Source organism: Eleutherodactylus coqui, chromosome 3, assembly GCF_035609145.1.
Source record: "Eleutherodactylus coqui strain aEleCoq1 chromosome 3, aEleCoq1.hap1, whole genome shotgun sequence".
NCBI classification, from domain to species: Eukaryota; Metazoa; Chordata; class Amphibia; order Anura; family Eleutherodactylidae; genus Eleutherodactylus; species Eleutherodactylus coqui.
In genome coordinates this window covers 145,411,337-145,435,870 of record NC_089839.1, presented here as the reverse complement: position 1 = coordinate 145,435,870, position 24,534 = coordinate 145,411,337, and the positions used below count along the sequence as shown (strand labels likewise).

The 24,534-nt window shown below is 40.5% G+C and overlaps 1 protein-coding gene across 1 annotated transcript in view; it reads right to left on the bottom strand.

Annotated features, from left to right (window-relative positions):
- LOC136621044 (cytochrome P450 2D17-like) overlaps window positions 1-24,534 on the bottom strand; it is a 65,908-nt gene that overhangs the window by 910 nt on the left and 40,464 nt on the right. Inside the window, exons 5-8 of the mRNA XM_066596227.1 lie at window positions 23,347-23,520; window positions 22,643-22,784; window positions 4,397-4,584; window positions 2,367-2,508 (exon numbers count right to left, since the gene is read on the bottom strand). Of these exons, the coding sequence (XP_066452324.1) occupies window positions 2,367-2,508; window positions 4,397-4,584; window positions 22,643-22,784; window positions 23,347-23,520 (646 nt within the window). The remainder of the gene's footprint in view (window positions 1-2,366; window positions 2,509-4,396; window positions 4,585-22,642; window positions 22,785-23,346; window positions 23,521-24,534) is intronic.

Sequence of the window (24,534 nt, the reverse complement as noted above, 5' to 3'; positions counted from 1 at the left end):
GGCCTACAGAGTGTTATCCTAGACTTACATGACTGCACTTTTTAAAAACTTTTGACATATCAGAGACATGTCAAACGTTTTGTTCAGTGGGATCTGGGAGCAAAGACCCCTAATGATCACTGAAATGAAGGGGCTGTAGAGCTCACTGGCTTTGCTGTTTGTCAGTCGCTCTTAGCAGCTGAAGATAGATGCATAGATGTTTCTCTTTCTACAAAATTGCCATTTCAGCAGTCAAGCGGTTGCTTCTCTTGCTATTTCAGTGGTCGAGTGGTTGTCTCGGCCTCTCCCCCGAATTGCTATATCAGTAGTTAACCAATTGTCTCTCTTGCCATTTAAACAATTGAGCATTTCTCTCTCTCTGTCCCTCAAATTGCCATTTCAGCAGTCAAGTGATTGTCTCCCCCCCCCCAAATGCTGTTTCAGCAGTTGAGAAATTGTCTTTCTTAAATTGCCATTTCAGTGGTTGAGTTATTGTGCGTCTCTCTCGCTTTCCCCACGAAATTAGCATTTCAGAGGTTGAGCGACTGTGATTTTCTCCACTCAAAATTGCCATTTCAGCAGTCAAGCTACTGTCTCTCCTATTATTTCACTAGTCAAGCGGTTATCTCTCTGTTTCCCCTCAAAAATTGCCATTTCAACAGTCAAGCAATTGTGTCTCTGTGCCCCTCAAATTACCATTTCAGTGCTCAAGCAATTGTCTCTTTCCCCTAAAAATTGGCAATTGAATAGTCAAGCAATTGTCTTTCTCTATCTCCCCACGAAATTTGCATTTGAGCTGTTGACGGTCAAGCAACTGTCTATAGCATTATTTAAAATCTAAGTTTCCATTACATTTATTTGCATTTTAAAAATGTTGAGCAGTTACCATTTTGGATGCAAATTCTTGTTACTTATATTTCACATAATGCTATAGGTAATTGCTCACTTGGCAAGTGTTCAACTGTTTAGAAAAAGCAAAGTCATATTACAGCAACTTTTAATTGAATTTGCATTTCCTACACATTGAGAACTTTCCAATAGAGCAATTATTTATAATTATTTAAAATATAAGTGGCTGTAACAAGAGTTTGGATTTTTAGATCGTTGAGTGTTTGCCAGTCGAGCAATTGCCTTAAGCATCATCTAAAACATAAGTAGCTGTAATGAAAAATTAAATTTCTAAAACAATGAGTACTTAATCATGCAGTTCCCTACAGGATTATCTAAAGTATGTACACTACTTCTATATACGCCACTGCTTAAATGATGGCTGTAACTTCCTGATTCCTCTATGCACTGATCATAGAAATGAGTGCAGTGAGGGGTAGGACCATGCTCCTGTAACTATACTGGTGAACAGCTTTCTCTATGATTGAGCAGAGTGATTCAGGAGCAATCTGATTGATCATTAAAGAGGACCTGTCAACTGTCTGATTGAGCAAATACTTGTATTCCGCATGAAATAACATTTTTGGAGCATTTTATTTTTAAATCTCTGCTGTACCTGTCCTCGATTAATTCTCCTAGAAAATTATGAATAAATTGACAACTGGGAGTTACTATTCTTTGGGGGATCGAGTGTGAGTCCCTACACAAAGTAACACTGTTCAATCGGTGATACCAATATCAGACAATGTAGGAACAAACCCCATTAACAAGGAAAATTGTTAAATGTCAATTTATTCAAACATTCTAGAAGAAATAATAGAAGAAGAGCACAACATAGAGTTCAAAGAAAAGATGCTCAAAAGTTTTTCATACTTATCTGTTTTACTAGATTCTTCAGGAATTTATGTCAGGAGTGGATTCTCTGGTTTAGTGGCCCAGTTGCAACTGAGACCGCTGTGACCCCTATAGGTACTCTACCGACTAATAGACAAAGTCTCATATTATGTATGTCCCTGGCTGTACTTGTAAATTTAGTTTTAGGTAACTATACTATAAAACTAATTGGGCAAATTTGCTATTGGAAATGCAGCAATTAAATATCACAATTTACCAGGAAACTGTGCTGCATGCTTTGCTGCACATTTATTTATGATGCATTTTAAACACTAAGTCCAATAAAGGGCCGTGATCCCATGGGAAAAGGGGTGTGAGCCTGTGGAAAAACTGGTGTGGGCTAAATGTGTCTCCCCCCCAAATCCACCAAAAGTTTGACACAAAATTGCTCCTAAAATTAAGCCAACTAATAGGTTGAATAAACTCAGAATAGACTGTCCAAAGATGTGATAGATTTATCATCCAGCATGAGCACTGTGATAAATCAGGGGCATTTTAAGACAGTCTGTCTAAGTTTTAGCTAATTACTAGATCACATTAGTAAATATGTCCCAGTATTGTCACCCCTGTGTATCACATGATCACTAAACCAATAAGACGTCTACCTGCAGAAAATGGGATAAATGCTTCTCGTTTCACAAACTTTCCATTCTCATCCAGGAAGTGCTTTGGGTAAAACTGGAAAGGTTTCTCCCATAATTCCTGATCTTTAAGCACAGAAGACAGGTTGGTGATGACAGTGGTGCCCTTTGGAAATAGATTAAGAAACTATAAGAATGCTATAGAACAATTATACTGAACATATTGCTTCTGTGACAACGCCTAACAGTAACAATAACTGTATCGTAAAAAGAGAACCCGGCACGTATCCATAGCACCATAAACTAAGTTATGGAGCTGATTGGGGAGGAGACAAGGAGATGCATTTTTTATACTGACCTGCTTCCTGGTTCCCCGCTGTGTCCGCCGCTGAAGATGGAGCGTTGCATGCAAAATCCTATTATATTCACAGTGCTGTGCGTGCGCTCTCCCATACAAGTCTATAGGAGAGCGCATGAATGGCACTGAAAAAAGGGTCAGATTTTCTGTGTTGTGTGTGATTTTCAGTGTCATTCACCATGGATCGAGTCAGTATAAAAAAAACATTTCTCATCTCCACTTCCACATATATGACACAGGGCAAATTAAGTGTACTATATGAGCGGAGCTGTTTATACTTGGTTTGCCCTGCTATATCCTTTGTCAACAGTATCAGGCCTTAGTCAGACGGGCGTTTTTTTGCGCGATTTGCGCATGCGTCCGGCGATTTTTTAAAACCATTGCTTTGCAATGGTATTGGACACGAGCGTTTTTTATGCGCTCGTCCGATAAATTATAGAACAGAAATTGTAGATCGCACCTATCTGCGATCTGCGATTTCTGTTCTCTTCTCTATATACGCTCAATGGGGCCGGCGTCAGCAGCACCGACCCCATTGAGAACATATAGAAGACAAATCATTCTTCTCTGCCACAGCTGTAACAGCTGTGGCAGAGAAGAACGATGTTTGCCCATTGAATTCAATGGAGTGGCAATACAGCCGGCTCCATTGAAAGCAATGGGCTGCCGGACAGCGCTGGATGAATTGTCGGGAAGGGCTTAAATATATAAGCCCTTCCCTGCAATTCATCCAGACATGTGTTAAAATAAAAAATATATATATACTCACCTTGTCCCGGCAGCCGGAGTTCAGCGCGGCCGGCCTGCAGTGGGTGTGAAGGGGGTGTGAGTCAGACCTGCCCCCTGATTGGCTCACCCTGAGCCAATCAGAGGCAGGTCTCACTCACACCCATTCATGAATTGCCGGCTCCATTGAATGCAATGCGCTGAACAGCTCCGGCCCGTTTCTAATGAAACGCGGCTAGGAGAAGATTTTCGGGCGATTTTCGGGCCCCGGTCATGTGATTTGCAGATGCGCATCCGTCATGCGATCCGCAAATCGCGCGAAAAAACGCCCGTCTGACTAAGGCCTCAGGCTGTCTTCATAGTGATGCCAGCCCCGGTGATTATGTTGCTGGGACTGATGATGATGGCTACAAGGGATTAAATAAAGCACTGAGAGGGTTAACTGCCAGGATCCATGTTTTATCTACAGCAATTGTGTGGAAATGCAGATCTATAGCAGAGGCATTCTTCCACCAGTGATCGTGTGCATGGGATGACAGAAGTCAAGCTGTAGCAGGAATCATTACCCCCACCTGCTTAGAAGCGATTGCAGAAACATCTAACCTACCACCCTGTATGCAAGTGCAAACCGCGGTGGTGGGCTGCGGCAGCACTACCACCCGGGCCACAGATGCCTCTGACATGTCTTAAGATGCTAGGGGGTTTTGGTGTAATGAGCACCCTTGCAGCCTCGAGCCCCAAGCAACCACCCAAAGCTCCCTCATTATAATCCCTTACTGCATACTGCGCTGCTGTTTAATCTATGCAGTTGCTGCAGTAATAATGTACTTGTAAGGATGGGTTTTCCAAGTACTCTGTACTAGAATGGTTATATTCTTCCTGCTTGTTGGAATAATGTCATAATGTCTGAGGTTATCCTCTTCAGATTTTTGTTAATAAAAAAATGTAATACATCTTCCACATATTTTACCTTTGGTATACAATAACCTTTAATCTCCATGTCTCTGTAGGTCATATGAGGCAAAGCCAAGGGAATAATATCTCCACATCGTTGTACTTCATGGATGACAGCATTAGTATATGGCATTTGCAGCACATCCCCCATTGTTGGTTGCCGCTCGCTTCCAATTACTTGATCAATTTCTTCTTGCACTTTGGCTAAATAGTGATGTTTAATACTTCATCAATATATATTTTAATATATGATAACTTTATATAGGCACTTACTAATAAACTGCAATATAAAGAAAAATAATGGAATTGACTCTACCACGTATAGATTCAGACATATATTTATTGTGCATATTCTTATTGTTTTTTTTCCTCATTATAAGCACTTACAGCATTTCCTGTGGATATGCAATAAATGCCTGAAATAAGAATAATCCTGAGTTATCCCACAAACTGAACTAAAACAAAATCTCTGCAGTAATGTGCACTGTTATTTTAACCATATCAATGCAAAAAGCACCTCTTATGTTTTCACCTATTTTAGCCTCTTTACTTATCCTCCGCTGCCATGTGATCATTAAGGTCTTCATCTCCCAGAAGTGCATTGCTGTCAGTTCTTGCTCACCCCACTCCTTAGCTGCCAAAACTTTTCTCTCCTCCTGCGTTCCTTGTTTCACCTACAGTATTTTTCAGACTCTAAAAAGCACTTTTTAGCAAGCAAAAAAGTCCATGTATCAGGCAGATCGCTCATAAGCATCTCCTTGCCTGACCACTGTTCGTATACTGAAAGACAGTCACTATAGGTGAGTCAACTACAGGCAAATTCATCACTACATTCCTAGCATGCTCAGAGCACTGAAAAAATCCCCTGCCTCCTCATCATTGCTTCAAGCATCTCTGAGGTGAATTCTCAAGCACAGGGGCGTAGGTAAAGTGTTGCACCTGTTCTGGGGTCTTCGCCTTGCTTTCAGAACGGACCAGGTTTTAGCAGTGGCTCTGCCTATTCTGCGACTGAGGGGCGTGGTGTTTTGGGTGATTGATGTCAGTCCTCACCTGTCACTGAGTAGGCCCTGCCATATATAAGCTATGCTAGAATTGACCTCTGTGCTGGTCAATTCAGTTTCCTCCTGGATTCCTGCTGAGGAGCACAGCCTGCCACTGGAGCTCCTCTTCCTGGCTGCGGATTGCTGCTACAGCTAAGTGCCACTGCGCATTACCATTTACTGTTCCCTTTTTGTATTAGGGCTCCTGGTAGGGATTTATTAGTGGCCTAGATACGAGTGTGGGTCCGCACCTGTCAAAGCGATCGGCCCGCTGAGTAGGCTGGACTCCCTGGACTCTGCTTATTTTCTATGTTACGCACTGTTGTGCTTATTGTTTTGTTTATTTATGCTGCAAGTCCGGTAAGGACGCAACGTAAAGTTTCATGGGCCCAGGTGCCAAAGTTCAGCTTAAGCCTCCCTGCCGCCCAGCTACCCTACGTGGCTACTGACTGATCCGCCCTAAAAATACATACTATGTATATATCAGACAGTATATTTTAATACAACATTTAAAACTCAACAGTTTAGATACAGCAGCTCAGCTTTAGTTACCTCTATGTAATGCAGCTAACATAAAAGTCAGATATGAGTTCTACAACTACTGGTACACAGTGCTAGAGATTACAAAGCAGTTAGCTCCATTGATCACAAGTAATATCTTCTATGATTGGTGTCATTCACTTTTTTTCTTCTCCGTCCAGCCCAGACTGCTATGAAGATTTCTAAAGTTTATGACAACTGCAAACTCTCTCCATCCTGCTGCTATCCCCAATGCACCTCTTAGTGCCTCTCACAGAAAAAGTTCCCCTCTTGTGCCCCACAAAATAATAGTGCTTACACACAGTAATCATTACACCGTAGTGACCAACACAAGAAAATTGCCTGCTTTATGCCCACACACTATAATAATACCTAAAATTAATTTTAAGAAAAGAGATAATACACTGCATTGCAAAAGTACTACAGTGTGTTATCTGAGCAAACATACCATGTTTCCCCGAAAATAAGGCACCCCCGAAAATAAGACACATTAAGAAATTTGCAGAAATCGCTAATATAAGACACATCCCGATAATAAGGCATACTAAAGTGTGCAGGCAAGTCGAGAGGCCTGTCCCCTGCTGCCATCCCCGTTGTCTCCTACCTCCTCCTATGCTGTACGATTGTGCTGTTGTTATAAGCTCCCCTTGCTGGCTGGAAAACTCCATAGGATCATCCTGTTGCTGCTGCACACGTCTGCTGTGATGAGCTCCCTCTGGTGGCCGGAAGCTGCAATACCATCCCTGCTTACAAGTGGTACAGGAACGTCTGTCTGCAGGTACGTTACTTTTTTTATGGCTCTGTGTGTGAGTCAGGCAACCATATGTGTGATTCTTAAGGCTGGGTTCTCACAGAGTGTATTTCCACCCTTAGGGCGCCCACCCACTGGCGTTTTTTTTCCCTGCGAAATTCGCAGCATTTTTTTCTCTGCAGGGGTCTATGGGACTTGTAATGTTAAAATCGCGATCGCGCAAAATCGCGATTTCGCGGTAAATTGCGATTTTGCGCGATCGCGATTTTAACATTACAAGTCCCATAGACCCCTGCAGAGAAAAAAATGCTGCGAATTTCGCAGGGAAAAAAAACGCCAGTGGGTGGGCGCCCTTAGGGGGTGAGCATTACAGTCTCCAGACAGTGTGTGGGAGCCAGGTAAACAGTGTGTCATTTTGATTCAATAGGGGGTGTCTGCTTTTTTGCTGAAGAGTCTAAAGTACAAGAAATAAACAGTGTTGCTACCGTATATTTTTACCCCTAGACATGAGCGCAAAAAGAAAGAGCTATTCCGTTGAGTACAAGAAAGGAATCATGGAAGATTCTTGGGGCAAAAACCTTCCTGCTTTGGCCCGAAGATTTTACAAGAAATGGAGTGTCAAGAAATTCAGCAGTAGATTCCGGGTTCAGATGTTTATGATAATGTGCCAGAAAATGATGACATGACTGTCATAGAGTAATTTTTGCTTTGTTTTCACAGTTTGTCTAGCTATATTGGTTTGTGGTGACAACTACGGTACTGTGCAGTATATACGGTAATAAATGTTCATTTTTTTTGTTAAACAATAAATGTGAATTCTTCTTCATTGAAAAATAAGGCACCCCCTGAAAATAAGACATAGCGCATATTTGGGAGCAAAAATTAATATAAGACGCGTCTTATTTTCGGGGAAACAGGGTAGTATCACAGGGTCAAGTCCTCTACAAGGCCATGGAAAAAATTTTGATAGATACAGGGTGGAGCGCGGTAATTTGCTAATTTGGGAGTGAAATAAAAAAATAATGAACTTGTAAAAACTTTATTTTATATTTTATTTACATTGAACAGTAGTGGAATTTACAAATTATTTGGTTTTAAATATTGTATCTGGCACATGTTGACCTTCGCTATCCACACACTGCTGCATACGTTTTCTGAAGTTCTCATGCACTCTTTCAAGCATGTCGACTGGTATTCTGGCAATCTCAGCGTCAATATTGTTCCTTAGGTCTTCCAGGGTGTTGCTTTTTTGAGTTGCAGGTTGTGGCAGCGCTGTTGGTCGAAGAGAGGGGAGAGTGGGCGTTGCTTATAGTGGCTGACGGGAAGTTTGTCTGCAGCTGCTTTTCAGTTGCCATCATGCAGTGGACACGTGAGGAGCGTTCATTTTGTGTTGAAGCGTATTTTTCAAATAACCACTCGATCATTGCAATGCAACGTGCTTTTCGTTTGCGATTCGCTGTTCCCCCACGCGGACGTGTTCCTGGACGGCAATCAGTTGTAAATTGGGTAAATGCATTCAGAACAGCAGGGAATGTGTCATCTGTACGAAGAGGACCTGCGAGAAGTGTTACAACACCACAAAACATCGAACGAGTTAGAGCAGCAGTATTGCAATCTCCGAAACGCTCTGCTCGGAAGCAAGCACTTGCTCTTGGCATTTCAAGACGTTCTCTCCACCGGATTCTTCATAGTGAGCTGAATTGTCACCCGTATAAAATGTGCGTGGTCCAACAATTGTCAGCACGGGATTATGTTACACGACGAACATCTTGTGAAGACATGCGTGCAACCATACCTCGTGACGCAATTGTGTTCTTTTCTGATGAGGCACATTTTCACCTCAGTGGGTGTGTAAACAAACCAAACATGCGGTACTGGAGCGATACAAACCCCAGAGAAGTTCACCAGAGACCTCTGCATTCGGACCGCGTCACTGTGTGGTGCGCCTTATCACCAGTAGGCATCATTGGCCCTTACTTTTTTCCGGCAACTGTGAATTCCGAACGTTACTTAACTATGCTGTAGGATTTTTTCCAGCCAGCACTCGAGGCAATGCAAGTAGAGGATACATGGTTTCAACAAGATGGTGCCACTGCACACACAGCGAGAGTTACCATGAATTTTTTGAGGCAAACGTTTCCTGAACGGCTTATCTCTCTGAGGGGTGATCTTAACTGGCCGGCACGCTCACCAGACTTAGCCCCATGCGGTTTTTTCCTTTGGGGTTACCTGAAGTCTAAGGTGTATTGCAACCGTCCCAACACCCTGGAAGACCTAAGGAACAATATTGACGCTGAGATTGCCAGAATACCAGTCGACATGCTTGAAAGAGTGCATGAGAACTTCAGAAAACATATGCAGCAGTGTGTGGATAGCGTAGGTCAACATTTGCCAGATACAATATTTAAAACCAAATAATTTGTAAATTCCACTACTGTTCAATGTAAATAAAATATAAAATAAAGTTTTTACAAGTTCATTATTTTTTTATTTCACTCCCAAATTAGCAAATTACCGCGCTCCACCCTGTACAACCAAGTGAGAAGAAAATAAATAAATAAAACCTTTTTGTGTAGGTTGCCTTTTTTGTAAGATAAATATGAAACAATATCGCCGCCTGCAGACGGCCGGGTCAGATCCCGCTGTGAGAATGCAGACCCGTACCCCTGCAGAGGCCTGCGGCTCACCCGCTCCCAACGTCTTCCGTCTCCTGCTATGCGCCAGCTGCTGGCAAGCCGGCGCATGCGCAGAGCGCAACCGGCCCGTCATACTGACATTTCTGTGCGGGCCTCTGCGAGACCTGCACAGAAATAGAACATGCCGCGATTCGTTTTCCGCGTGTGTTTTCACACGGACAAATCGTGGCTGTGTGCCTAGGATTGAGTTTTGCAATGCAATCCTATACAGGTGGGCATGGGCGGAAATTCTGCAGGAAATCCAGCTGCAGAATTTTCGCCCATGTGCAGGGGGCCTAAGTGTTTGGTATCATCGTATTTGTAACAACCTGTACAGTAAATTGTACACATTTTTTTATCCCACACATTGAACACTATGAAAAAAAAGGAGCTAAAATGCTTTTCTTCTTTTTATTGCACAAAAAATGCTATAAAAGTGGTCAAAAAGTTGTATATACCCCAAAATGGTATCAATAAAAACCACAGTTTGACACACAAAAAAACAAGCTCTTACAGAGTTCTGCTGATGGAAAAATCAAAAAGTTGTGGGGTTTTAAATGCTTCAATACAAAAAAAAAGTTTATAAAAATAATGGTTTTATTGTGCATAAGGGGAAAAACATAAAAAAATATACAATTTTGTTATAGCCATAATTATACTGACCCGCATAAAATATTCATGTCATTTATACGAAATAGAAAATGCTGTAAAGGAAAAAACAATGACAGAATTGATATGCTCTTTCATACTGTGAGTTATATAATATACATCTATAGATATAAAGGCGAAAGCCCTCACTGACTCACTCACTCACTCACTCACTCACTGACTGACTCGCCAAAAGTTCTCCAACTTCCTGATGTCGTAGAAACATGACATTTGGCACACGCATAGATTATCTCCAAAATAGGAAACCTAATTGGGTCCCAACTCGATTATTCAATTCTAGCGCAAAAGAATTGGCGTCGAAATTTTACGTACATAATCTAAATCTGTCACTTTCCAATGTCATAGAAACTTAAAATTTGGCCCGAGCATTGATTATGTCATAAATGGGAAAAGTTAATGGGTCCCAACACGATTATTCAATTATATGCGCAAAAGAATTAGCGTCCAAATTTTACGTACGGAATCTAATTCTCTCACTTCCCGGTGTTATAGAAACTCGAAATTTGGCAGGAGAATTGATTATGTCATAAATAGGAAAAGTTAATAGGTCCCAACTCCATTATTCAATTCTATGCGCAAAAGAATTAGCGTCCAAATTTTACGTACGGAATCTAATTTTCTCACTTCCCGATGTCATAGAAACAGGAAATTTGGCGCGAGCATTGATTATGTCATAAATAGGAAAAGCTAATGGGTCCCAACTCCATTATTCAATTCTATGCGCAAAAGAATTAGCGTCCAAAATTTTACGTACGGAATTTAATTTTCTCACTTTCCGGTGTCATAGAAACATGAACTTTGGCAGGAGCATTGATTATGTCATAAAGAGGAAAAGCTAATGGGTCCCAACTCCATTATTCAATTCTAGCGCAAAAGAATTGGCGTCAAAATTTTACGTGCGGAATGTAATTTTTTCACTTTCCGGTGTCAAAGAAACGGGAAATTTGGCAGGAGCATTGATTATGTCATAAATAGGAAACGCTAATGGGTCCCAACTCGATTATTTAATTCTAGCGCAAAAGAATTGGCGTCGAAATTTTACGTACGGAATCTAATTCTCTCACATCCCGGTGTTATAGAAACTCGAAATTTGGCAGGAGCATTGATTATGTCATAAATAGGAAACGCTAATGGGTCCCAACTCGATTATTCAATTCTATGCGCAAAAGAATTAGCGTCCAAATTTTACGTACGGAATCTAATTCTCTCACTTCCCGGTGTTATAGAAACAGGAAATTTGGCAGGAGCATTGATTATGTCATAAATAGGAAAAGTTAATAGGTCCCAACTCCATTATTCAATTCTATGCGCAAAAGAATTAGCGTCCAAATTTTACGTATGGAATCTAATTTTCTCACTTCCCGATGTCATAGAAACAGGAAATTTGGCACGAGCATTGATTATGTCATAAATAGGAAAAGCTAATGGGTCCCAACTCGATTATTTAATTCTAGCGCAAAAGAATTGGCGTCGAAATTTTACGTGCGGAATGTAATTTTTTCACTTTCCGGTGTCATAGAAACGGGAAATTTGGCACAAGCATTATGTTATAAATAGGAAACGCTAATGGGTCCCACCTCCATTATTCAATTCTTTGCGCAAAAGAATTAGCGTCCAAATTTTACGTACGGAATCTAATTTTCTCACTTCCCGATGTCATAGAAACAGGAAATTTGGCACGAGCATTGATTATGTTATAAATAGGAAAAGCTAATGGGTCCCAACTCGATTATTTAATTCTATGTGCAAAAGAATTAGCGTCCAAATTTTACGTGCGGAATGTAATTTTTTCACTTTCCGGTGTCATAGAAACGGGAGATTTGGCACGAGCATTGATTATGTCATAAATAGGAAAAGCTAATGGGTCCCAACTCCATTATTCAATTCTATGCGCAAAAGAATTGGCGTCGAAATTTTACGTACGGAATCTAATTTTCTCACTTTCCGGTGTCATAGAAACAGGAAATTTGGCACGAGCATTGATTATGTCATAAATAGGAAAAGCTAATGGGTCCCAACTCAATTATTCAATTCTAAGCGCAAAAGAATTGGCGTCGAAATTTTACGTACGGAATTTAATTTTCTCACTTTCCGGTGTCATAGAAACGTGAAATTTGGCAGGAGCATTGATTATGTCATAAAGAGGAAAAGCTAATGGGTCCCAACTCGATTATTCAATTCTAGCGCAAAAGAATTGGCGTCGAAATTTTACGTGCCGAATGTAATTTTTTCACTTTCCGGTGTCATAGAAACGGGAAATTTGGCAGGAGCATTGATTATGTCATAAATAGGAAACGCTAATGGGTCCCAACTCCATTATTCAATTCTATGCGCAAAAGAATTAGCGTCCAAATTTTACGTACGGAATTTAATTTTCTCACTTTCCGGTGTCATAGAAACGTGAAATTTGGCAGGAGCATTGATTATGTCATAAAGAGGAAAAGCTAATGGGTCCCAACTCGATTATTCAATTCTAGCGCAAAAGAATTGGCGTCGAAATTTTACGTGCGGAATGTAATTTTTTCACTTTCCGGTGTCATAGAAACGGGAAATTTGGCAGGAGCATTGATTATGTCATAAATAGGAAAAGCTAATGGGTCCCAACTCCATTATTCAATTCTATGCGCAAAAGAATTAGCGTCCAAATTTTACGTACGGAATCTAATTTTCTCACTTTCCGGTGTAATAGAAACATGAAATTTGGCACGAGCATTGATTATGTCATAAATAGGAAAAGTTCATAGGTCCCAACTCGATTATTCAATTCTATGCGCAAAAGAATTAGCGTCCAAATTTTACGTACGGAATCTCATTTTCTCACTTCCCGATGTCATAGAAACAGGAAATTTGGCACGAGCATTGATTATGTTATAAATAGGAAAAGCTAATGGGTCCCAACTCGATTATTTAATTCTATGTGCAAAAGAATTAGCGTCCAAATTTTACGTGCGGAATGTAATTTTTTCACTTTCCGGTGTCATAGAAACGGGAGATTTGGCACGAGCATTGATTATGTCATAAATAGGAAAAGCTAATGGGTCCCAACTCCATTATTCAATTCTATGCGCAAAAGAATTAGCGTCCAAAATTTTACGTACGGAATCTAATTTTCTCACTTTCCGGTGTCATAGAAACAGGAAATTTGGCACGAGTATTGATTATGTCATAAATAGGAAAAGCTAATGCTTCCCAACTCAATTATTCAATTCTAAGCGCAAAAGAATTGGCGTCGAAATTTTACGTACGGAATTTAATTTTCTCACTTTCCGGTGTCATAGAAACGTGAAATTTGGCAGGAGCATTGATTATGTCATAAAGAGGAAAAGCTAATGGGTCCCAACTCGATTATTCAATTCTAGCGCAAAAGAATTGGCGTCGAAATTTTACGTGCGGAATGTAATTTTTTCACTTTCCGGTGTCATAGAAACGGGAAATTTGGCACAAGCATTATGTTATAAATAGGAAACGCTAATGGGTCCCACCTCCATTATTCAATTCTTTGCGCAAAAGAATTAGCGTCCAAATTTTACGTACGGAATCTAATTTTCTCACTTCCCGATGTCATAGAAACAGGAAATTTGGCACGAGCATTGATTATGTTATAAATAGGAAAAGCTAATGGGTCCCAACTCGATTATTTAATTCTATGTGCAAAAGAATTAGCGTCCAAATTTTACGTGCGGAATGTAATTTTTTCACTTTCCGGTGTCATAGAAACGGGAGATTTGGCACGAGCATTGATTATGTCATAAATAGGAAAAGCTAATGGGTCCCAACTCCATTATTCAATTCTATGCGCAAAAGAATTGGCGTCGAAATTTTACGTACGGAATCTAATTTTCTCACTTTCCGGTGTCATAGAAACAGGAAATTTGGCACGAGCATTGATTATGTCATAAATAGGAAAAGCTAATGGGTCCCAACTCAATTATTCAATTCTAAGCGCAAAAGAATTGGCGTCGAAATTTTACGTACGGAATTTAATTTTCTCACTTTCCGGTGTCATAGAAACGTGAAATTTGGCAGGAGCATTGATTATGTCATAAAGAGGAAAAGCTAATGGGTCCCAACTCGATTATTCAATTCTAGCGCAAAAGAATTGGCGTCGAAATTTTACGTGCCGAATGTAATTTTTTCACTTTCCGGTGTCATAGAAACGGGAAATTTGGCAGGAGCATTGATTATGTCATAAATAGGAAACGCTAATGGGTCCCAACTCCATTATTCAATTCTATGCGCAAAAGAATTAGCGTCCAAATTTTACGTACGGAATTTAATTTTCTCACTTTCCGGTGTCATAGAAACGTGAAATTTGGCAGGAGCATTGATTATGTCATAAAGAGGAAAAGCTAATGGGTCCCAACTCGATTATTCAATTCTAGCGCAAAAGAATTGGCGTCGAAATTTTACGTGCGGAATGTAATTTTTTCACTTTCCGGTGTCATAGAAACGGGAAATTTGGCAGGAGCATTGATTATGTCATAAATAGGAAAAGCTAATGGGTCCCAACTCCATTATTCAATTCTATGCGCAAAAGAATTAGCGTCCAAATTTTACGTACGGAATCTAATTTTCTCACTTTCCGGTGTAATAGAAACATGAAATTTGGCACGAGCATTGATTATGTCATAAATAGGAAAAGTTCATAGGTCCCAACTCGATTATTCAATTCTATGCGCAAAAGAATTAGCGTCCAAATTTTACGTACGGAATCTCATTTTCTCACTTCCCGATGTCATAGAAACAGGAAATTTGGCACGAGCATTGATTATGTTATAAATAGGAAAAGCTAATGGGTCCCAACTCGATTATTTAATTCTATGTGCAAAAGAATTAGCGTCCAAATTTTACGTGCGGAATGTAATTTTTTCACTTTCCGGTGTCATAGAAACGGGAGATTTGGCACGAGCATTGATTATGTCATAAATAGGAAAAGCTAATGGGTCCCAACTCCATTATTCAATTCTATGCGCAAAAGAATTAGCGTCCAAAATTTTACGTACGGAATCTAATTTTCTCACTTTCCGGTGTCATAGAAACAGGAAATTTGGCACGAGTATTGATTATGTCATAAATAGGAAAAGCTAATGCTTCCCAACTCAATTATTCAATTCTAAGCGCAAAAGAATTGGCGTCGAAATTTTACGTACGGAATTTAATTTTCTCACTTTCCGGTGTCATAGAAACGTGAAATTTGGCAGGAGCATTGATTATGTCATAAAGAGGAAAAGCTAATGGGTCCCAACTCGATTATTCAATTCTAGCGCAAAAGAATTGGCGTCGAAATTTTACGTGCGGAATGTAATTTTTTCACTTTCCGGTGTCATAGAAACTGGAAATTTGGTAGGAGCATTGATTATGTCATAAATAGGAAACGCTAATGGGTCCCAACTCCATTATTCAATTCTATGCGCAAAAGAATTAGCGTCCAAATTTTACGTACGGAATCTAATTTTCTCACTTCCCGATGTCATAGAAACAGGAAATTTGGCACGAACATTGACTATGTCATAAATAGGAAACGCTAATGGGTCCCAACTCCATTATTCAATTCTATGCGCAAAAGAATTAGTGTCGAAATTTTACGTACATAATCTAAATCTCTCACTTTCCAATGTAATAGAAACATGAAATTTGGCACGGGCATTGATTATGTCATAAATAGGAAAAGTTAATGTGTCCCAACTCGATTATTCAATTCTATGCGCAAAAGAATTAGCGTCCAAAATTTTACGTACGGAATCTAATTTTCTCACTTTCCGGTGTCATAGAAACAGGAAATTTGGCAGGAGCATTGATTATGTCATAAATAGGAAAAGCTAATGGGTCCCAACTCCATTATTCAATTCTAGCGCAAAAGAATTGGCATCAAAATTTTACGTGCGGAATGTAATTTTTTCACTTTCCGGTGTCATAGAAACGGGAAATTTGGCAGGAGCATTGATTATGTCATAAATAGGAAATGCTAATGGGTCCCAACTCCATTATTCAATTCTATGCGCAAAAGAATTAGCGTCCAAATTTTACGTACATAATCTAAATCTCTCACTTCCCAATGTAATAGAAACATGAAATTTGGCACGGACATTGATTATGTCATAAATAGGAAAAGTTAATGTGTCCCAACTCGATTATTCAATTCTATGCGCAAAAGAATTAGCGTCCAAAATTTTACGTACGGAATCTAATTTTCTCACTTTCCGTTGTCATAGAAACGTGACATTTGGCACGAGCATTGATTATGTCATAAATAGGAAAAGTTCATAGGTCCCAACTCGATTATTCAATTCTAGCGCAAAAGAATTAGCGTCCAAATTTTACGTGCGGAATGTAATTTATTCACTTTCCGGTGTCATAGAAACGGAAAAATTTGGCACGAGCATTGATTATGTCATAAATAGGAAAAGTTCATGGGTCTCAACTTGATTATTCAATTCTATGCGCAAATGAATTAGTGTCCAAATTTTATGTACGTAATCTAATTCTCTCACTTCCTGATGTCATTTTATATAAAGTAAACGTCACATGGTTACCTCCACGTGGGGTTTCCTGGGTAACGCAGAGAATTATGCAAAATGGTGAACATATGTTTTTCCGGTATCTCCAAAGTAAGCACGACTTCATAAGATTTTCCGTGTGAACACCAGATAAACACCAGTACCAAATTAACTCGGGCGAAGCCGGGTATATCAGCTAGTTATTATATATACAGTGATCCCTCATCTATCGCGGGGGTTAGGTTCCAGAGACCCCCACGATATATGAAAATCCGCAAAGTAGCGGTGTTATATTTACGCAAATAAATCTGTTGGGTGAACTGCGGAGATCGCAAAAGTGAACAGACAGATGGTACGATCAATGAGCCAATCAGCGCCCAGGATACAGAACACATTCCATAAGCCAATAGTGTGCCGTGTACAATCTCGCGTTGGCAAGTGCTAGTAGCGTACTGTATTTTCTGTATGTACCGCAAAATTCCATGATATAGCGAAAAACTCTGCGAAAACAGAATTATATATGGCCTATCTAAAATCTGCGATGCACGAAAGCGCAATCATTGAACCGCGATATAGCGAGGGATCACTGTACTGTAAAATGGCACCAAGACTACAACACATCATGCAACAAACAACTATTTTGTACAGCTGTGTTGATTGATAAATAAAAAAAATGATTGTTTTTAAAAAGGTAGAAATAAAAATCCCCTCAAAATTAAAGGACCACAATGGTGATTTTTTTAAAATTCATTCATGATGTAGCTACCTCCCCCATCCCCACCCCTCCAGTGCTTATAAGTCAACTGCTAACATAATAAAATAGGATATTAGGCTGAAAAAAGACATAGTGCATCGGATTAAACATATTTTAACTCCCCTTGTTGGTCCAGAGGAAGGCAAAATACTCCCAATGATGTATAAGCCAATTTAGACTATTAGGGGGGGAAAAAATCCTGTTGCCATAATTGCAGTCAGAATAATCCCTGGATCAACGTTTGAAAGTTCGCACTTGACTCCAAGAACTGGATCAACAACCCTGCTCCTCTATCAATTTTGCTATCACCACATCCTCAGGCGGACCGTTCCACAGTCTCACTGCTCTTACAGTAGAGAACCCCCTTCTGTGTTGATGATGAAAGATTCTGTCCTCTAACCCTGGAGGATGCCCTCCTAATACCCTCTTAGTCCTGAGTATAAACAGATCATGGGAGAGATCCTTGCATTGTCCCCTAATGTATTTATACAGAGTTATTTAATTACCCTCTAACCATCTTTTTTCCAGGGTAAATAATCCCAATTTTAATAGCCTCTCTGGGTATTCCAGTCCTCTCATTCTGTTTATTAATTTAGTTACCCTTCTTTAAACCTCCTCAAGCAATGTAACATCTTTTCTGAGCACCGGTGTCCAGAACTGTATGCAATATCCATGTGTATAGTAGAAGCTGATCAGATTGGTCTGACATGATCGACCCCCTCATAAACCCATGCAGATGAGGAGTTATACCGTTTTCCTTAAGGGTATTCTAGGATGGCATCTCTCAGAAATCCCTTGAATATTTTTCCAATCACCAGTTACCAGGCTCTATTCTTAACCTCTGTTTGTATATTGGAACCACATTGGCAATACGCCAACCCAGTGCTACAACCCCTGTTTCAATAGTGTCCCTAAATATAATCTTGATTATTTATTTTTTCTATCAGTAACTCCTGTCCTCTTTTTCCTCAGATGGTCATGTGATCTCAATTCTGACCAGCTCAGATCTGTTTGGGGTTATGGATTAATTTTCTAGCTAATTTCTCAGTTTGTGAGATGCTGTTACATGCACCTACTAGTAAAACTGCCTAGAGGGGAACACAGACACTTCTGAAATTATTGTATCTTGACACCACCAGGAAGTCCTGGTGGCTTCAAGACTGACAGGGGGGTGACGCCCCCTCTACCTGATTGGCTGCAGCTAAGGCTCCTCTGCAGGTCCTGGCTGCACAGTATCATTGTGAATGCATGCCTCCCGTCCCGGCCGTCATGAAAGATCCTCACTGCTGCTGTCAGTCTGCCAAGGTCCCCGGCCATTCACTGTGTTTCCTGATGCAGCTGTTTGTGGTCCTCTGTTTGCGGCTGCCAGTCGACTATAGCTGTGCAGTTGCGTCTCCCGGGCTCCCTGCTGCTTATTCCCCAGGTGAGTATACATGTGCAGTAGCAGCTTCCGGACCTCCACTACCCTCCACGGGCCCCTCGCTGGTGATTCTTCTTCTTACCCGCCGGCTGTAATGTCCCACTTGCTGTCCTTGTAAGTGGGGCACTGTCTGCGTTCTGCCTCTTCATGCAAGGCAGCACAGACAGCCACCGGTTGGCAGATGTTTGGGCTCCTAGCATCCCTCCGGCTCCTGAAGCTGTGTGCCAGAAGCCAGCGCAGGCACCCGGGGGTCCAAACATGTGAGCGCTGCTTCTGAGGAGTGCACACCGCTGAAACCCGCTGCATGGGGCAGTACAGTATTGGCAGCGCAAATGCCTATTATTGTTTCTTGACGCGCAGCTTCCAGGACCTTGCAGAATGGAACCAATTGGGAGCTAAGGGTGTGAGAGGGGCGTTCCTCCTGTTAAACTCCTAGCTTCCGGTGGCGTCAAGATACAATAATACCAACAATTCCATGCTGTCACACAGGTATAATAAAAGAGATCACAGCTCATCCTCCTGACGGTATACTTATGGGCTGCAGCTTATTTAAGTTAATACAGGAAGTAATAATTAAACTGCTCCTGTATTGGCAAAAATTGTACAACATCAGCAAATGCTGTGATGATGTATTATGATATTTATTGAAAGTGAAATTAAAATCTCTCATGCTCAAGATGGTGCTTGACAAGCATCAGACAGGGGGCTGCACTACAGCAAGCGACTGCAATACACAAAGATTTTTCTGTCACATGAGAAAATACCCCAATCCTACAGAAAACTATGACGCTCAGCAGGTGCTGAAGATCGGTAGATGACAGGGAATCCTGGGAGTTGTAGTTTTCCAACTAACTGAACAGAAGGTAACAGAATTTAATCTGGGTGAGCCAGTGAGGGGACGTGTATTCATATACTAGTTTTCAACGATGGATTGCCACGTAGTCTGGGGCGCAAATTTCTGCTATGGATTTGCATTCAGAGCTGCTGGGGATTTTCCCTGCAGATTGTCATCATTCAATGGGGTTAATGCTGCATTAGCAAATGACACTTCAATCTATGGGACAAAAAACATCTGCAAAAAATCTGCAGTTTCTGAAAGTCTATAGATGTTGGGGCATGCTGAAAGTTGTAGTTTTTCAACAGATTGAGGGAACTACCAAATCCTGTCTTGGTGAGCCTGGGGCGTAATGGAAAGTAGCTCTTGATGACATTCTGCACCTCCCTATAGCTGCCTTCTTTTAGGCTTCCATATGTATTCTCTGTAGTGTCAACCTTACTCCGCGTATGCCATCCTCCAGTGTCTGTGTCAGTGCTCCTGCCCCATAGAATCATCCTGCGCCACTGAATATCCTGCTGCCTAAACAGCTTCTCTGTCCTGTGATCCGGCTGCAGTGCTGACCTACTGAGGACCACAACATGGTAGGTGAGGAGTCAGGACCCACCATGAAGAAGGAGGGGGACCCGCTTTTAGGGTCACAGAAGTCTGTTGTAAGCAGACTACACAACATGTGTATTGGCACATGCTTGTGATGCTGGTGGAAGGGGAATTTAGACAGAATTCAGGGGCCCACCAAGGGATTCACAGACTCCCCTGTGGGCTAGTCCAAGCCTGGATAGCAGTGAGCAGGAAGATAGAAATGAAGCAGCCTCTTCACTTTGCCTGTGTGCAATGTTCTCCAAGCCGTTGCTGAAGCAGACACCCCAACACCGTGGTGTAACTTATAGAGTAGTGCAGCTCATAGATCAGCTTGGGGAAGAGCATGGGGATAAGAAAACTATTTTGTTCTCTAGTCATAAAACAAGATCTGACACTTCCCTGCTGATAAGCCTAGAGAACTGAGGGATTTTATCACACTGCACAGAGACTTCAGCTTGTAATGTGTGTGAAATGAGCTGCATCACTTCATAAACAGCTACAATTACTGACCCACATAAATATATTCTTAAGATAGATTATATATATATATATATATATATATATATTATATATATATATATAAAGGTGAAAACCCTCACCCACTGACTGACTGACGACTCGCCACTGATTCTCAAACTTCCCGATGTTGTACAAACATGAAATTTGGCAGGAGCATTCTTTAGTAAGGGGGTCACAACTCAAAAATTCAATGCTAAGTACAAAAATATTGGCCCTCCTGTGTAATGTACCAAACCTAATTCTCTAACATCCTGATGTTGTACAAGCATGAAATTTGGCACAACCATTCTTATATCTGTGTTTATACTGAGGAGAATATAAGCCTGCCCTGTGTGAATATAGTGAGGAAAATCTACATTACCTAACTATCTATATACTGATTAGATGCTACGTCAAGAGACCTTCAATTACCCAACATCCTGCTACTTATGGCAAACTCATTTTTAATTATATATTTTAAATATATTAAATAAAACATATATTGTAGTAATAGTCTTTGAACTCCTTTCCTAGTCTTTTCCCCTTTTTATAAGCATTATGAGTCTCATTCTGTCCCCTCATTTTAGAGGATTCTGCATTATAAGTTATCTGGACCTTTGGGCAGTAGAACCTAAGGCCTCTTTCACACGGGCGTCAGCGTTATCGCACCTTTGTACACACAATTTTGTAGCATCGGTGATGCTTTTTCTTGTGAAAAATCGCACATCACGTCCCTGCTACCGCGATTTTCTTGTGAGGAAGTTAATAAGAGTTTCTAATGTTAAAAATGTATCGTATAGCAAGAAAATCGCAAGTTCCTGCTATGCAATGCAGTAAAGAAGGCTCCATAGGGAAACATGGGCTACAAAAGATAGCACATCGCAGAAAAAGAGAGTATGCCGTGATTTTTATTTTTTTCTAGCAACGTAACATCAGTGAAAATTGTCACATCATTAGAAAAGTCCTAGGGCTGCATCAGCACAGGCTACAAAATCTCACTACATAACATCGCTCATGTGAAAGACTCATTGGAAACCATGGGCTTCACAATTCTAGCGATGATTTTGTAGCAATATTTTGCTGCCTGTGGGGATACAGCAAGTTTTGCTATTATTCCCTTCCCGACTGCTGGAGCTCCTTCCAACTGGGGGACTCGCACTGAGCTACACTGTAACACTATCCCCAGGAGCAGAGACCAGCACCGCGCTACACTGTACCACCATCAACAGGAGCAGAGACTAGCACCATATTACACTGTAACACAGTCCTCAGGAGCAGACACCAGCACGTAACATCAAGTCCTCCATCATTTCACTATAGTGCAGCCGAGTGGGAGTTGGAGACATTAGCAGCTGTGTCACAAGCCATCCTGCCGTGACTCCTTACAAATACAAGGAGACGGTGGCCAATATTATGGCCTCAGGACAAGCAGCTGGGAGCGCTACAAAGGATTTAGATGACGATATATACACACACACATATATACACACACACACATATATATACACACACACACATATATATACACACACACACATATATATACACACACACACACATATATAGCAGGTAAGTCCTCAGCTGAGGACTTACCTGTGTCACCTCTGCACTGAGGAGGGTTAAACCTGAACAGACTTTTGTGTTGCTATCATTTACTATTTATCTGGAGACCCAGTAATTTATGTTTCTGTTAAAGACTGTGTAAATAAACCAAAAGAAACGAAAAGTGACGGTTTGGAGTGCTCTTTAACCCCCGCTGTGCTACAAGATATATACACACATATATATATATATACACACACACACATTATATATATAGATATATATACACAAACAAACATTTTTATATATATACACATATATATACATACATACACACACATACACATATACATATACATGCTTGTACTGAAATTATTTGGCCTGGTATTTCTAAAAAGAATTAGTCATTCAAACTTGTTGGACTGAAAAGTAGTGAAATGTTGAAGAGTTAATACTCACATTGTACATTTGGGTAGAGGATCATATACAACAGTGCCCACCTCAGGGTGGTACTTGTGGTTTCTGACCCAGCACCAAACAAATCATGTGTTGTCATTAACAGGTTGGCCTCATTAAAACTACTAGAAGGATCTTCTTTCACCTAGAAGAAATGTGTTTTAATTATGTGGTATCACTTATCACTGGAAATTGATAAACCGGTATGCTGCACAAAGTAGATCGTACTGCAGAGAACAAGAAGCAGGTCTACCGTAAGGAGCTTTTACACCGTGGATGAGCCCTCATTAGAACAATCGTTCACCTCATTTCTTGGGTGGCCTGAAAACACCATCAGTCTTTGCAGAACATATTCATGTGTGAATGAAGGGGGTGCCGGCAGACAGCTAAGAAAGTGAATGTGGATGAACAATAATATAAATGATCCATCGTCTCCATCCCCATGGAGTCTGAGTGCCAATCTTTGTGATTGGCGCTTATTGAAGGCCTGCATCATGTAATGTAAAGGGCCCTTTCAGTTGTCCCGGCACGTATAATCTAAGTACTATATTATTGGCATCAAAGTAGGTTACCCGTGTACTTTCCGATGGGGAAAGTAGGTTACATGCTGCTAAATCCTCTCTTGAGACCCCCAGCTGAGCTTTAAACATGGAAGAAAAAGGAAAGTGCTTTTTCACTGTTTTATAAGGATTATAAAACTCTCTTACTTTTTCCATCTCCACTAGGTAGGCATCAATAAAATCACGGATGTTGTTTGGATTCCAAGTTTTCTGATGCTCTGAAATAATTTCCTTTAAGAATTCAATTAATTCGTACTCAGGTTGAATTACATGATCAATAAGCCATGGGATTTTAGCTAGAAAAGGAATTTCATTCATAATCTGAAAAATAAAATTAAGAATTGTTCAATACAATTAATACCTATATATACATTTATAAATAATCACACAGCTATAAAGTCTATATACTGTAGTTCAGTGTGTTCAGAGGAGCTAGAAAATTAAGGACTGGGTGTGGGACCCTCGCTTATCACCTGATTTTGCGAGCGCTGCAGCCTCTTCAATGTTTACATCTGAGCCCAAACCTGTCAGAGCTCAGAACGCCATTTTTTTAAAGTGGCCATTCGGAGTACTGGAAGCTTGTCCCATTCCCTTCAGTGGGATGTCAGTAGTACTCAGGTCCTTTTCTATATAGTCTATTACACCTTAAATGCTGCATGTCACCACAGTAATAGAGTTTCAAACAATGCAAGTACAGGCAGGGGCTGTATATTTTTGGTAGAGGAGGCAACAAGCCAGGTGTTAAAGTTTAACTAAACTTTTTAAAAATTTCTGCTGGTAGGGTTCAGGTGTCGAGAACACAATCAATCACTAATACAAATGGAAACCTGGGTAATAGTGACCATAATAGAATACATTTCAACTCGTCCTTCAATAGAGAGTTTTATGGAGCTACGAAAATACTAAACTTTAGGAAGGCCAGGTTCGATCAGCTTAGTGATGCCCTTAACCTTATTGACTGGGATAATGTCCTCAAAAATAGGAGTACAGGCAATAAATGGGAAATGTTTAAAAACATCCCAATTACTTTCTGTGAGAGGTTCATATCTTTCAGGAATAAAAGACTTAGTAATAGGAGAAAAAACAATGTGGCTTAATAAAGAAGTAAAAGGGGCAATAAACAGCAAAAATAAAGTGTTTAAACTACTAAAACAAGAAGGCAGCGAAGAGGCACTAAAAACCTATAAGGAAAAAAATAAATTGTGTAAAAATCATATAAAAGCAGTAAAGATGGAGACAGAGACTTATTGCCAAGAAGAGTAAAACTAACCTACTATATAAATAGTAAAAAAGATTAAAGGGGTTGTCCCGCGCCGAAACGGGTGTTTTTTTTTT